Source organism: Carettochelys insculpta, chromosome 7, assembly GCF_033958435.1.
Source record: "Carettochelys insculpta isolate YL-2023 chromosome 7, ASM3395843v1, whole genome shotgun sequence".
Lineage (NCBI taxonomy): Eukaryota > Metazoa > Chordata > Testudines > Carettochelyidae > Carettochelys > Carettochelys insculpta.
Genome location: NC_134143.1, coordinates 32,944,819 through 32,961,229, shown reverse-complemented (window position 1 = coordinate 32,961,229; position 16,411 = coordinate 32,944,819). Strand labels below are relative to the sequence as shown.

Sequence of the window (16,411 nt, the reverse complement as noted above, 5' to 3'; positions counted from 1 at the left end):
GGCACACTCAAAGTATTCTAACAGACAACATATTCCTTGCTTGCATCTCCTAAAGATCATCATTAGTTGAAGTAAAGGTTGCAGTTCCTATCTGTAGTCAAATTATGGAGCTATGTTTAGCACTGGGAATAGAATCTTAAGCAGTATGCATTATGTTTTGAGAATTATGCTTAGATTTTTTTTATTGATGTCTTAATGTTTGATTCCTGTTTTTAATGGAGTTGTTATCCTTAGGCTAGCAATAATAACTTTCTACAATACTCTTTTTTGACTTTGACCGACATTTGTGTCTACTTGCAGCCTGAATCATTTGATGTTTGACTGATGTTCCAGATATCAAAGGGCAAGCATGTGACAAGATCATCCAATCCATCCATCAGGTTGTTGCAGCTGGGCTAACACTGTCTCCTAACAGTTGTCCCAGCAACATGAATTAGTGAAGGACCATGTCTGGTGGTGTAGTTTCCTTTCAACAGTTTAGCGACAGCAATAAAGTAAAGCAGGGATGAAAAGATAAATCAATTTAGGTCACATAAGAACTGCATCATTTCAGTGTCCCCATCTCCCAAAGCCACGTGAGGACAGATTAATAAAAGTAGATCTTTTCAGCTTGGAAAAAGAGAGAACTAAAAGGGAATATAATTGAGGTCTATAAAATTATGGTTGGTGCAGAGAAAGTAAATAAGAAAGAACTATTTAGTTCTCCCCATAACACAAGAACTAGGGGGTCACCAAATGAAATTAATAAGCACCAGATTTAAAGGATACACAAGGAAGTATTTTCACATAACACAGTCAACCTGTGGAACTCTTGGCTAGAGGATGTTGTGAAGGCCAAGACTACAAGAGGGATCAAAAAAGAACTAGATAAATTCAAAGAGGATAAGCCCACAAATGGTTATTACCCAGGATGGACGCGGATAATGTCCCTAGCCACAGTTTGCCAAAAGCTGGGAATGAGTGATAGGGGATGGATCCACTGATAATTGCCTGTTCTGTTTATTTCCTATGGGACACCTGGTGCTGGCCACTATTGGAAGACAGGATACTGGGCTAGATGGACCTTTGCTCTGACCAAGTATGACTGATCTTATGGATTTGAATTAAGTGAAAAATCCACTGTAGGCACAGGCTGTAGTAAACAGCCTTGCGTGCTGTGAATGACTTCAGGATTTTTGAATTCTAATGCTGAATCTTTTTTTTTTTTTTTGCACATAGCGAAGCAGTAATGAGAGCCACCTGAGGAGTTCAGGGATGTGGAAAGAGATGCACACAGAAGGATACATAGCATGTTCAGAACAACACTGCATGGGAAAAGTATGGAAACACTGAAGGGATTTAGTGTGCTAGGGTTAGATCAAATGATGAGCTAAGAGCATCATTACAGCCACGTGTTAAGGAAACAAGAGGTGAGAAGCAGGGAGCCTGCCCTGTAGAAGAGGAGCAGGTCATGTTAATCAAGCTGTGAGACTCTAGACCTAGAGCAAGACCTTTAGGAATGAGGTTTAATAGGAAAAGGCTAGATGTGGATGAAAATAAAGCACTGACAGGATTGTCAGAGAGAAAGAGAAGAGTCAATTCTCCCACCAATGTCAAGGTGGGAGAGAGAAGAGAGGTGTAGTCAATGGTGGAAGAGGGAGAGAAGACAATAGGCCACTCCTGAGCCAGGCAGAGGAGCATGGTGTTAGCTGGTGCTTTTTTTCTGGTAGAACAGTGTTCTGCCATCTTTTTTGTTGGAGAGTATGCCGCCAGTTTTAAAGTCCTCTGAGCCACAGGTGTGGCTCTTTAAGGAGCTGATATGTGGCTCTGGGCTCCTGCTGCTGCTGCCAGCTCTGCTTGCTTCTGGCTCACAGGGCCCTGGCATATTGAAGCAAAGACTCAATTTAAATGGTTTAAAGGCCAGCTTCCAGTGGGCCAGGAGCCCTGCAGTCAGCCGTCAGAACACCCACCCACCCCCTGCCTCCTGCACAGCCCTACCTCAGCCCACCATAAGCGGCCAGTAGAGACACAGACCCCCCTGAGCCAGAACAGATGGGAGCACCACCATACACAGCCCACCCCCTGCCCCAAGACAACAACGGCACTGATAACATGAAACACATTTGGAAAGCCTTATAAAACTCACCCACGGCACAGGATCATAGCTATATATTTGTCCTCCAGCGCCAGGGTTGTACGGGTAACATAGTCGTTTCTTTTACATGTCAGTGTGGGATGTGTGGTTCCACTGGATTGCTTCCTATCACAAAAGTGCTTTAAGGCCATTGTTTTGAATTATTTTCACTAAAAGGGAATATCCTAACCCCAGTGAGGGATCAGCAGACTTGCATTCTGGTGGTCTGGGTTTCTGGTGGCGGGGTTGGGTCTTGAGTTCCACCACCTTTTGTTCTAGAAAACAAAACCAAACCAAACCAAACCAAACCCTGGCCTTGGCCAAGCATTGTGCATGCACAAAAACCTTAGTCACCCCTGGTGCTTCCTGTGTCTGGATCTGACCCTTCCTGCTGCAGAGCATCCCTGTGTGGGTTGAGAACTGGGCCAGCCACACCTAGCCCCAAGCATCTGAGGACACCTGACTCAACTCCTCATCTAAAAACTTGAGCCTCTTGGATGAGCTGCGCCCTGTGGCCATCCCCTGCCCCATCTTCTCCAGGTGACTGCAGGGGGAGGGGAAGCATGAGAGACTCTGCACCAAGCCACACTCCCTCTTCCGGCTGGGGCGTCGCGAGCGCGGCCGTCAGGGAGCCGCTGCCCCGCCGCTCGGCCGGAACACCTCTGCCCAGCAGGGGGCGCTGCGGCCGTCTCCCGGTAGCGGGCGGGGCCCTGCTCCCTTGGCCGAGCGATGAGGCGGCGGGGGCCGGGCGCACGGGCCCATTTCCGGGCCGGCAGCGGCGCAGAGAGCGGCGGCCGCGCTGCTCCCAATCTCAGCCCTGCCTGCGCACCTCGTCGCACCGCCCGAACGGCCGGGCCAGCGGCAGCAGCAGCGCCCGGGAGGGGGCGGCCGACCCCGTCCGGTGCCAGGGCCCTGCGCGGAGCAGCGGGGGAGGCGGCGCAGAGATGGTGAGCCCCGGCCCTTTCCCCCAGCCGCGGCGAGGGGGTGGGGGTGTTAGCGACAGCTGGGTTGGGTGGGTGGGAACCACTGGCCGCAGGTGCCCGCGGGTCCGTGTCTTGCGGGGCTGGGACCCCCCGCTCAGCGCCCGGGACGGGAGCTGGGGCCGAGGGGGGTGTAACCTGGGCATGTCAGTGTAATGCCGCTGCCGCCGCTCTCGGTGCCAGCCTCCGGCTTGCCTCGCTACGGGGGCGGCGCGAGGCGTGGTGCTCCGCGTTAAAACGGGGCGCCACGGTTCGGCTCGCGCCGGAAGTAGGCGGGGTGTCAGCGGACTCGGGGAGTTGCAACTCTGGTTACACCCAGGCCACCCACCTCGTGAGTAGCGCTGGTCTGAGGTGAGCGCAACCCTGAACAAAGGCAGTCATGGGCCTGCAGCGAGATTGCAGTTTTGATGAGGCTTTGTCAGTTGCCATTCTTGTCTGTTTCGCACAATGCGCAGTTAACCTGTGGGAGGCTTGGCTGGAGCATGTTGTGAAGGCTGAGGGTCCAAAAAACACAAACAAACAAACAAAACACCCTAGACAAATTCGTGGAGGATAGGTCCATTAATTGGCAGGGTTGGATTCTAGCCTCTGATTGTATGAAGTGCGACTGATATGACATAGATCACTTGAAAATTATCTGCTTTGTTCTTTCCCTGTAGGCACCTGGTATTGGCCACTGTCTGAAGGATAGGATCTTGGGCTAGACTAGAGGGACCTTTGGACTTACCCAGTATGACCATTCTTATGTTCTCGCGTCCAAAAAATAGGAAGTTACCGAAACTTCTGAGACTTTTAAAATGTGTGAATAATTAAGTCTTGCTTTGTAGAACTACTGCCTCCAAGGCCAGGTCCACCCCATGTGAAAACATTGAGTTAAGATGTGTAACACCAGCTACAACAATTGCTTAGCTAGAGTCGAGGTATCCTAGATTGATTCTTCCCCCCCCCCCCATCCCCGGCTGTCCCCACAGTGGGAGTTTGATGGGAGAAACTCTCCTTTTGATGTCCCTTACTCCTCTGTGTCGCGAGGAGAATCAGGGTCTACAATAGAGTTCGATTTAGCACATTCCCACTAGGTGCACTGAATCAAACCCTGTGATCACGTTGATCTTCCAATAAGTCTAGATGTATTCCGAAGGACTTCTAGTGATGGGTTTGGTCAGTAAGGTGAGAGAGCATCTTGTCTCAGGGTATTTTCACACCACCAAGTTTTGTTGACAAATACTATGTTGACACCCAAAAGTTGCCAAAACAAATTTCTAGAGGGTGTTTACACTTGCTACTTCTGTTGACAGGTCATGTCCACATTGGAGGTGCCATCATTGACAGTGTGAGCAATGCACTGTGTGTATGTATCCCACCGTGCTGTGTGGTGGGAAAGCAGAGCTGATATCTGCCCATCTTGGGACTCCTTCTGAGTTCTCTCACAGCCAACTCAGTTTCTGGGAGTGGTACCATAAGTAGCTCTGTGAGCTCGCCCTCCAAGGAATGCCAAAGCAGCCCAGCGAACTGTCCCCTTCCTGCAGCAGCAGGCTGCTTGCCCCTGTGTATCTAGCGTAGGGCAGAAGAGGAGCATTCCAACAACTTGCCATTTGTTTGTTCTGCAAAGGGAGCAGCGACCTCAGTTGTCAGAAACAGCAAGAAGTCCTGTGGCACCTTATAGACTAAAAGATATTTTGGAGCATAAGCTTTCATGGGCAAAGTTTTGAGGAGTAAAGGGACTTCGAGGTTGCCCAGGCACTTCGAAGCACTGGTGGGTTAGCTGCACCAAACCACCCTCCCTCCTCTGATATGCTGGCTACATGTGAGCTGGCACTTTGAAGTTTAACACTTTGAAGTTTAACACTTCAAAGTTGCCAAGGGGGAGAATTAGCTTAGTGAAGTGCTGCATATGCAGAGCAGCACTTCATTAATAATTTCCTGACACCCTACTTAGCATACCCCCTTCAAAGTAGGGAGCTAGTGTAGACACATGTTATGTGTTGTGGTATAATATTCTGCCCTTTTTCTCCATGTCATGTGTGGTTTATTTCTATGGCTAGTGTGTTTTGTATACTTAGTTATTTTAAAGGTGTAATTGTGCAATATTTCCTTACTGTAGGCTGTATCAATCTGACTGCTGTATTGGGAATGTGCTCTGCTGTTTTCCCATATCGGCAAACAACAGTGTTTTTTGGGTGGTGGCCTAGGGATGTTTAGATGAAATGATATCTAGAGGAGATTAAGCAGGGATAGAGTTTGGGTTTGGGGCTGAAGGTTGAGCATGTAAGTTGTTTGTAAGCCTGATGGCCAGTAACTATGCCCTAAAACTCAAAATCTAGTCTTTGCAAAGACAGTCATTACTCTTCAAATGTTACTCTTTTGTAGTTCAACATACTTTCACAAACTCTTATGACTCTACTCTTCTTTTCTATATATAAGGTAAATACATCAATTGATAGACTTGTTCAATGTTGAGTGTGATGGCTAGTTTTACCTCAGTTGTAAGTCATCTCTCCTTAAATGCAAGTTTTACAATATCCTAGGAAGAGCTTAGTACAGTGTGACTCCCTTGTGTATGCTGGGCATGGGGCAGTATATGCAGACTGCAAACTGCTTGCTTTTAGAGAAGGTTGAAGGATTGTGGAAAAACGATGGGTGGTATTTTCAAATATCTAAATGACTTATGAGTACATGTCATTTAGGAATGTTGGAAGATCCTACCCACTGTTGAAAATGCATTGGGCTGCAGTTGTTCTCTCTGCACTTGCACATATACCAGAGTATTGTATGATACCAGTGTCCTGGGTGTGCATTTCAGTGCTAGATACATGACTAAATGTCATCTTGAACAAGTTACCATTCCCTTTATTTTTTTAGCCACAGGGTGGTGGATCAAAATTTGTATCAGTGGTTGCTGTTCCCTTACCTACATGTTCTTTCTCTTTTAAATCCCTCTTTGTCTTGTGATCTGGTGGTCAAACCTGTATGGCTTGTACAAGGGAAACATGGGCTGTGGTTTCTGTTTAGTGTTAGAATGTCAGTGAAGCAATGTCTGGTATTGCCTATAGATCCATGTGTAGGATATAACCAATACAACATTACATTGAGGAAACTGCAGTAGGCAGGCTGATACAAATCTGGCATGCACAGGAGGTCAGTTGACAGAAACAGAATCTAGTTTTTCTTTTGCCCCAAGTGATGGAGCAAATAACTTCACCAGATATCCTGATTCAAACACAGCCTCTCTTGAAAAAATTGCTCAGTGCAGCATATTACTTATAGATTGGCACATATCTGAATTTTTTTTCCAAGCTTGTAATACGTGGACTTTCACAGAACTTTTTGTCTAATCTATCAACTTATTTTTTTATGAACTACATAAATACTTCACAGTATGGCCATGATGTGATGATCTATGGTGGCCTCAGATTTTAGAAGCCACACTGTGCAGTTGAAATTTGTTTTGATCTTAGTCCCTTTTTCAAAGATTGCTTTGAGAGTATCTTACTGTAATTTGCTCTTGACAGGCTTGTCTACGCTAAGTAGTTTTGACAGCAAAAGACACCTTTTGTTAACAAAACAGTGGAGGTGTGCATACTACAATGCTACTCTTCCTGATAGAACTCACCTGTTTGGCCAACAAAATAAACCACCTCAACAAGCGTAACTGAGCTTTTTTGCAGCTGTATTTTTTTTATCAACAGTGTCACTGCACTCGGTTTTGTTGCTGTTTATGGGCTCTGTGTGGTGTCCCACAATATCAGTCTGAGAACTCTGGTCAGTAGTTTGAACTCTGCTGCTCAGCCTCCACCTCTCCCTCTTTCAAGGCCTGGGAATTTTTCAAATTTCACTTTGTTTGCTTGGTTTGGAAAGAACCAGTTGCATTTTCCTAGCTGAGCATGGTGGCGCCCCATGGCGAGCACACTACTGCTTGGACTGCTGTGGAGTATAAAAGCAGAGAAAGCTGTCCAGTCCCAGCTCCGCTACAGCCATAGGAAATTGGACACCTATGCGCAGATTTCTCATGGGTTCTATGAAGGCTGTGAGGAAGACATGACACAGAGGGAAGATAAAGGAGCTGAGGTAGGTGTACTTGAAAGCAAAGGAGGAGCTTGATGCCATCCTGGGTGACAACCCCACCTCCACTGCCAAGAGCCCATGGGTACTATGGCTGGGCTAAAGGCAGCAGACTGTGAAACTCTCCCTGAGGATGCAGTCATGGATGAGATGGTGGTGTTGGAGGATCTTGTGGAGCCTGTGACAAGGCAAGAACTCCAAAGGGGTCTAGGTAGTCCCAGCAGTTTGTTTCTGGCCAGCATGATGCAGGAGAGGAGACCTCTTTGAGTTGATACCTGGGCATATGACATGCAGCTGTCCTTTGTGCTGTATATTCTAGAAGTGGGTGAAGGGGTAGAAATGTGCAAGACTTAGCTGTGCTGGAGTATGCTCCGCATTTCCCCTGAGAAGCTAAGCAGTGCATGGGAATCTACCAGAGAGTTTTCCAGGAAACTTTCCTGGAGGTACTTGGGAATCCTCTGCTAAACGTTCGTTGGCAGTGCTGCTTTGTTCTTTCCCCCATTGCAGGAAATGTTCCTGGGCCAGTCAGCAACTATTTTGTGCAGGGAACAAAGTAGCCCGTGGGGTAACAGGGTAGGCCCCAGGTCCAAACCTGCACACATGAAGTAGATGCATCCCTGCTTACTCTTTGAGTGAGAGAGCAGTTTCAGTGACCATTGTCTATGGCAAACGGTGGTAGGCTTTAAAATGTTGTCCCAGGTTGCCTTCAGCATCCTCTGAAAACATCACCTACACTCTCTTTTCATATTGAACCCCCCCCATTACCCCCAGGCGAAACTCACTAGCTTTAGGATGGTCACCAACATGATTTTTTGCCAAGGGCTCCCGAGAAGGCATTTGTTGTGTTACAAGAGGTATATTTTACAGTAATGATTTACTGCTGTGCATGAACTAACAATCGTGCTTCTGTGTATTGTTTGTGCTTCTGCATATGTGGCCTTCAGGGAAACCCCCTACACACTGGTAAGGAAGTGGCCAAAGCACAACAAGGAGAAAGTGTTCTAAGAGATGCTCCAGTCCTCTGAGTCAGGAAAAAAAAAGAATGCAAGGAGAGGAGAGAAATGAAAAGAAGTCGGCACAGAAGGGACTGCAAGAAGCTCATTCTAAATGCCCGTTGCAAATGTGATGGAGGAACAAACACATATTGCAATCTCTGATCACGCTATAGTAAGAAAAGATGTGTGCTCCCCCTTTCCCCAGCCAGTACAGAATTGTTTTCCATTTCTTCTCCAAACTTCTCCCACATATTCCTTGCAACTTTCCAGAACATCTCAGTGTCCTGTTCACTGCACCTCTTTGGACAGATTTCAAATTGATAGTTGGACTTCCAGCTCCGAGAGCTTCCACTGCCTGCCTTGTTATCTCTCTTCCCACCAAACCTTCTGTGTGTGTCAACTGGTGTTTAATAAAAACAAGCTCTCCAAAATACAATAATATTTGTATACTACAGAGAGTGATTGTTTCTGGCAGTGAAACATATGTGCAGTTTGATCATTTTTTTATTACAGACTCCTCTCCAGAATCATCCCAAGTTTGAGGCAAAATACGATAACTGAAATTAATGAAGCATTGCAGATTTCTATACAGAAATAAACATTACTGATATTCATTAATGAAATGTTACCCTCAAAGCCTACCTGATTTGAATTCTTTTCACAAACCTGTAGTGGTTTGTGTTGCTTCTCAAAAGCAGCAGCAAGGGAACCTGCCTGAGCTGTTCACCCTGGGGGAAAATTTTCATCGTTAGACTCAGACGCTTTTGGAGTGAGCAGCAGTCTGCTACGTATATGGAAATGTTTTCTTCGTGTAACTCTAGTCTACCTTAAAGGCAGCATAGTGCACTCTTAATTTGCCAAAGGCACATTCCATGGTTGCCTCTTGTTGAAGTGCTCCATGCTGCTGTCTAAGGTTTCCCGTATACGGCTTTGTGAATCATGAGAATAAGGGGTATGCTGGGTCTCCTGGGATCACTGTGGGCATTTCAGCATCCCCCACTGGAATCCTTTGTCTGGAAAGAAAGTCCATGCTTTCAGTTTTCTATGCAGACCAGCGTTCCTGGTCAACCATCATCTGCAATATCATGAAGAAGTACCCTTTCTGTTGATGTACTCAGTTGCAGGGTGATCCAAAGCCAGAATTGGAGTATGTATTCCATCTATTTCTCTGCAGCCATTAGGGAATCCCATTTCCACAAAACCATTTATTATTTCACATTGCCAAGAGTCATGGTCCGTTGTAGCAAGATGCAATTAATAGCCTTGCACATGCTAGTCTGTATAGAAAACTGAAAGCCTTCACAGTTGACTTCACAAATCCAAGCTGATTTGCGACCAATCACCAGGAATCTGGGGTGGCCAGCTTCCAAGCTGTGAATGACTTGCACTTCTCTGCCAAGAGGGCTGCTCTCTCTCATTTTGGTGCCCTTTCATTGCAGGACAGGAGGGAGCTACACACACTCTTTCAGATATGGAAAGCCACCTCCTTGGAAGTTCTATAGGCACTGCTCTTCATTCTGGACCCACATAAGGATGCAGTCTCAGTGTTTGTTTCCCAAGCCCAAAAACAAGTCTGCCACATGCAGCTGCTGCATGAATGCCAAGAGTCATAGGGTGTTTCCTTCCATGGCATACAGCAGGGAGGCAACTCCAATTCCTCTTGATATCGGTAGCTCATGACATACTTCATGACTCTGCAATGTGTTCTTAACAGTGGCCACAACAGTGGCGAGCAGCACAGGACTCATCCTTGTTGCATGGGGATGGCAGGTACACACTAAACAGACCATTGACAAAATGCTGCAAAAAAAGAGTCAGAAGTCCATGGAATGACAGGAGACAAAAGAACACACCTGAGATGTTGAGCCCGCACCTCTGGTGCTCTGCTATCCACTCTGCTTTCCTGCAAGTCCTAACTGCAGAAGGCGGTGAGTAGCACAATGGGATGGCTACCTGAAGTGCACAGCTCTCATGGTTGAAGCTAGAGCACCAGCTGTGGACATGCTTTGCCAACAGAAGGAGCATAGTGTGAACACGTTATGGTGATCTAGTTGTGGTGCTTTTTGATAATCAACATAAACTTTAACAAATCTTAGTACAGACAGGGCCTTAGTTATCTCAGCCGTTACAGGGTGAAAACAGTGAGTCTCAGAGGATTTTGTTTTTTATCCAATCCTGCAAGTAAAATTTAATTAATGAACTTGATTTGAAAACTTATAAAATGGAACCTCTGATTTGCATGTTTTCCCATCTCTTTACAAATAATAAATAGTGTCTTCAAATTCTTCCTCCTCCTACTCAGGGGTTAAAGAAACTGAAGTTGCCAGTTCTTTGTTAGTATTTAATGGCCAGACAGTTCTTTCTATTGACTAAATGCTTTAATAGTCTTCCTGTTGCTTTCATATTGTATGACCTCTTTTCCAAAGAACTATGAGCAACACTTTCTAGGCTTTCTTCAGTTTAATGCTGAGGTCTGTGGAGCAGGGAAAACTGAAATTGAGGCATTTCAAAATTGTCTGGTTTTTTGATAGTGGCATTTGGCTTGGTCTGTTTGTTGGCTGCTGGCATGATGCTTTGTAGTTTCTTGGTGTGTGTGGTTTTTTATTTTTTGTAACAAAATGATGAAATCCTTATTTCATAATATGTGCAAACAAATGTGAACTCAAACATTTTGATTTTGAGGTTGTGTCCCTTCAAGCTGCTCAAGAATGATCCCTGTATACACAATGTCAGTAAGGGATATGCCCTACTTTGAGGTATGTTACAAAACCTTTTGTTGTTTATGACTCTGTTGGTATTCAGAAAAGAGGCTGGAAGGCTTCCGTGTTATGATTGTCACAGAGAAGGTGGATCCTGATGTGTAATAGTTTCACTCAATTAGTGATTATACTAATCATGAAAGGATTTTGCAGAAGGATTGCATGACTGTTCCCTGGGACCTCAGTTATAAGCACTGGAATTACAGACTGACCGGTCAACCACACACTTCATTTGGAGTGAAGCAGCAGCCTAGACAAAGCAAAAGCAGATGCAGTACCTTGTTGAATGTAAACTACTGAAAAAAATCAAGGGAAAGAAGGATTTTTCGACACAGTAGAGTTTCAAAGCTGTATTGCATTGACATTCAGTTGTAAAAGAATAGCCATAATGTTCTGTTCAGTTACAATATTCGTTTCTGAGGTGTTTGTTCTGAGATTCTACTTTATTGGTAACTTGTGAAAGACCTTGGGCTTTTTTGATGAACTCTAGCACCATCACCATGCTCTAGTCTGTTTTACATTTACCTTCTACTAGATTTCAGTATCTCTAGCGCTGGCGTGATACCTCTCTATGGTGCTGCATAAATGGTAGAATTTAAGCTCTAGAGAGGCACGAGACAATACATTATGAGCCACAACGTATGGCGTACAAACCAGATCAGTCCATTAATTTCTATAGGTATATCACAGAAAACTGAATAAATTGGGACTGTATCCCAATTTTCAGGTCTTTGCTTTCTTTGACCCTCATTTTGATTAAAAAAAAACCAAAACAAACTTCCACCCTTACCAGAGACTTTTTTTCCCTCTCGTCTCCTCCTTTTCTTGTTGACAAAGAGCCAACGTAGACTGTGGTTTGTTCTGCGGACAGAACTGGCCTCTGCCGGTATCCCACAATGCCTGCCCTCATGGCTCTACTCAGTGTTTGACCTCTGCTGTCCTGCAGTAACGTGCCGCTCCCCTTCAAAGCTCTGGGAAATATCTGGCCACTGAGTGAGCTGCTCCCTTTGGGGGCAAAGAGCAAATCATTGGACTGCTCCTCAGTCCAGGCAGACTGCTGCGGCAGGAGAGGGGCAGATTGCTTCTTTGTCATTCCTAACCAGGGAGAGCTCACAGAACTACTCATGATGCCGCTCCCAGCAACTGAGGAAGCTGTGAGAGAACTAGGGGCTCCCAAGATGCACAGGGATCAGCACAGCCCTCCCTTTCTCTCTAAGGAGAAAAATAATTCTTTTTATCCTCTGATAGGCCAAGAAGCAATGGGCTTAAAGTGCAGCAAGGGAGGTTTGGACACTAGAAAAAAATTCCTGTCGGTGGTTAAGCACTGGAGCAAATTGCCTACGGTAGTTGTAGAATCTCCCTCGTTGGAAATATTTAAGAACAGGTTGGAAAAATAGCTAACAGGGATGACATAGCTTGGTCTTGCTGTGAGGGCAGGGGACTGGACATGATGACGACGTCTTTAGGTCCCTTCCAGTTATAGTATTCTGTGATTCCCCCAATACTGCACTGTGGGATGTATACCCAAAGAGCGTTCATTGCTCACGCTGTGGATGAGGTTGTCCCCAGTGTGGACGAGGCGTGTCGATGGAGGGAGCAAGTATGTACACCATCTGGCAGCTTTTATTTTTGTTGACTTTTGGGTGTTAACATAAATTTTATCAACAAAACTTGGTAGTGTAGACATAGTATAAGGCAGGAGTGAGCAAAGTAGGAGTAGGGTGTGGGGCATGAAATTTCATAAGGGTAGGGCGCAGGACGAGTGGCTGCTGGGTCTGAGGTTTATCCATCTCATTAAAATGTTGAAATATGTTACTGTTTTTATGTATGTGTGTTTACATTTATATACCAATTAATGTTTTTACATTCTAAATACTTATTTTCTTGCACATGCTGAAAGGTTTTTTGTAAGAACATAACTAAAATTTCGGTTGGTTTGGATTAGATAGTTTGGGAAGGTGGGGGCTGCTATATGCAGGGGTGAAAAGTGGGGGCCAGAATAGAAAGTTTGCTCACCCCTGCTTTAAGGCAATCATTATTTAGTCTCTTGTCAACTTTCTAGCTGAGAGAACTGTGAGGGCAGGCAGCTTTCTGGGGTTCGACTGTTTGGATCAAAATCTTTTGGTTTGCATGTGAAATCTTGACCTTTGCTTATATTTATTTTGTTCATGCATTCTCTTGGGCACTTTGGGTAATTACATCCTTTAGGACTTACTTAAAGTGGGCCTGTCTCGCTTCTAGGTTTTTTTTTGTTTTTTTTTCCTTTTTTCCTTTTTAAAGTGAAACTTAGAATTCTTCTGTTTCTTTTTCTTAGTGACTGCTCTGTTTTTTCAGCCTCCAATATATTTTTATGCTAAACCCAAGTAATAGGCCTTTGGATAGCTGGTCACCCTGATTCGTTTGTATGTATGGGTGGTGTTCTTCCAGTTTCTCTACCTTTATCTGTACCTCACATAGAATTTCTCTGGTGTTTTTAAATGATAGCTTTTTATATTCATTTCAGTTTAGTGGTTTGGGAATGAATTCATCATTCATATGACTGAACAAGTGTTGGTTATACAATTGAAAACCAGAAGAGACTACCTGATCAGTTAGGCTGATCTTCTATGTATCTCAGGAACACACGTGCCACCTGTCATCCACACATTAAACCCAACGGGGAAAATAAGGCCAACATATTATAGCTCTCAGACAAGACTGTTATGTGTCACGGGCAGACGTCAGGAGAGACTCAGGCACCTGAGTGCCTAAGTCTCCAATGATGGCAGGGCAGTGAGTGTGAGAGATACCGAGATAATTCTGGCAAGTAACCTGCGCTCACATGCTGCAGAAGGTGAAGCACTTTCAAGGTCACTGTCAGTTTGACCTGGGGGAAGAATTCCTTCGCAACACCACATGGTGATCAGTTAGACCCTGAGCAGTGAACAGGAGAGAGCCAGCCAAGCTCTGTGCCACCTGAGTGCTCTGGCTCTGCACCTGTGGCAATCTTCTGATGCTTTGAAGGAAGGAGACTTTAAACAATCAAACCAACCTCTCTGCAAATACATTGGTGAGGGCAGGAGAGAGCTCTTCCTGACTCTGGCTTGTGATCTGCTGAGACTGTGCAGCTTGAGTTTTAGGAACACAAACTGAGAGTGAATCACAGGGTTGTTGAGCCATATTCCCTACCTTTGCAAACAACCCTGTCATACAGTTGCACTCATTCATTTTAGAGAGGGGGAGAAATTTACAAGTTGTTTTGCCGTGCCCTCCCGCACCCCTCATTTTTATCAGGAGGTTGTTCAAGAAGCTCTCTTCCCCCGGATGGTTAGCAACAGCTTTCTAATTTCTGGCCTGAATATATTCATGGCCAATTTGTATCCATTTGTTCTTGTGCCAGCATTCTCCATTCTGTACATAGCTCTTCGTTCTCCCTTGTATTTATCCCAGTTCATTTATAAGGAGCAAACATGTCCCCCTCTCAGCCTAGATCACTTCCCCTCCATCTTAAATATGGACACAACATTGGCTATTGTCCAGTCGCATGGCACAGTGTTCCGAGTTAGGTGGAACACAAGCATGAAATGTGTGTGCTTTTCCTTTGGACTTGAATCCTGATGTGTTAAGTTCCAATATGCTTAATTCTGGGGGATGCCGCAGGCCCTCTCATAGCTCTGCCAGTGTGCAGAAATCCCTATCAGTAGCCCCAGAGTTAGACTAATACTTCTCAGTGGACTCACAAAATCTGTTACAGTAAACTCTTTCATGTCTGGCATTCTGTCATTAGGAACTCGCAAACAACTGGCATTTTAACCGTAAGTAAAGTTTAGTTACCTTTTCCATAAGTACAGTGTGGTGAAAGTAAATACAAATAAATACAGCATGTTTACAGTATACAGTACTACTGCTGTGAGTAAATAAAGTACTCTGCATATATTTTTGTTTAATATCTAATCTTGTTTTTCTTTAGTGTTATGCACTGCTAAGTATACTTCTCCGTTATCCAGAATATTTGAATATCTGGCAACCTCCCAGTCCTTAGGCTGCCGGATCTGAAAGAGTTTATTGTAGTTTTTATGTGTTAAAAATACTACTATATGTTTAAGGTACTTTCATTATAGGCCTTGGGTAGGCACAGGAATTCAGGTGTAATGTGACACTCCCTTTAAAATAGCAGATAGCATTGACTGTGAAGTTCTTGCTGTCTGAGGCAATGAATCTGAAAATCATCTTATAGTTAGGTCAGGTCTTCACTAGCAGTTCGCCACTGGTATGCATTCCTACTATGGATGCTGCCTGTACCAGAAAACTTGAATCAAATTAGGGAATAATGTTCAACAAACATTGTTCTATACAACATTCATTAGATAAAAATGAGTGCAAGGTAAGTAAAGTTTGTATTAGCTGTAATATTTGTTGAAACACTGGAAAATATTCAGTGCCTGTTTTTGAAGAAATAGTGCTCGATATTTTGAGGTATTGAATTATAAATGAGTGCTAAGATGAGACAGCTAAAGTATTCTGTGTATATCAAGCCATCAAATGTGCTGAAATAATGAGAATGACCATCTCCTTGGGCTGTCATATACTTTGAGATGTAGGTATCTGTAAGTATACAATTTGTACAATTGAAATGTATCTAAACATACTCAGTGACATAATAAGCACAAGGTTTTTCTTGGTACTTAAAAAATGGTATACGGCCACAAAAAGCTAGACTTAGTCCTCACATGATTTTATGTGATCCTGCTGGGGAATCCTGTTTCCTTAAGAGAACTTATTTTTAGCTCTTTCTGTATGTCAGTGGTTCTCAAACTTTCTGACCCGTGGCCCACCGCACTCAAGGCAGAACCTTCCGTGGACCACCAGCCAATCACTCAGATGACAGAATGCCTTTGCTTATCTCTAAATATCTTTAAATACTAAATTGTTCACAGTAGGCAACTGGAGCTGTAACAAAAGGAGTGTCTGTAACTGGTAAGAAAGGAAATATTAATCAAAGTAATTAAACAGATTAAGCATTTTAACTTTGTCATGTTAGTTTACCAAACTTCATTTAAAATAAACTGAAATATTAATTTATGTCCAAAAGAAGAGGTTTCAGTGTTGTCTTTATGGTGGGGTACGGACCACTGCTTCAAAGAAAAATCAGTCTGGGGCCACGCAAGTGAGAGGCAATCTTCCCTCCCTTGCACAAAGCCTAACTGATGTGCTCCCAACCTCACTCCCCTGACAGTCCAGCCTCACGGGAGAGGAGGAGTGGAGAGGACATAGGGAGGACGAAGGTGCAGGGCTTCCCATGGGCCATATTAACTCTTTTGGGGTCCCAGGGGTTAGTACATTTTGAGCCCCCACCCCCAGGCTCTTTGGGTGAAGGTGGAGGTCTGAGTTGGAGCATAGGGTTCAGGAGCATGCTGCGAGTGGGGTATTTGGCCAGGAAGGGAGGGTGTAAGAGAGGGCTGAGGGTGGGGGTCTGGAAGGGAGGGAAGGTGCAGGATTGGGCTGGTGGGTGTAGGGTCTGCCCGG

The 16,411-nt window shown here is 44.7% G+C and overlaps 1 protein-coding gene across 2 annotated transcripts in view; it reads left to right on the top strand.

Annotated features, from left to right (window-relative positions):
* Nucleotides 1-2,841: 2,841 nt before the first annotated feature.
* SGPL1 (sphingosine-1-phosphate lyase 1) overlaps nt 2,842-16,411 on the top strand; it is a 54,252-nt gene continuing 40,682 nt past the window's right edge. The window contains exon 1 of one of the 2 annotated variants that reach the window (XM_075000263.1): nt 2,842-3,060. In XM_075000263.1, the coding sequence (XP_074856364.1) occupies nt 3,058-3,060 (3 nt within the window). In that variant the 5' untranslated portion in view covers nt 2,842-3,057. The remainder of the gene's footprint in view (nt 3,061-16,411) is intronic. The other variant, XM_075000264.1, reaches the window with a different exon arrangement.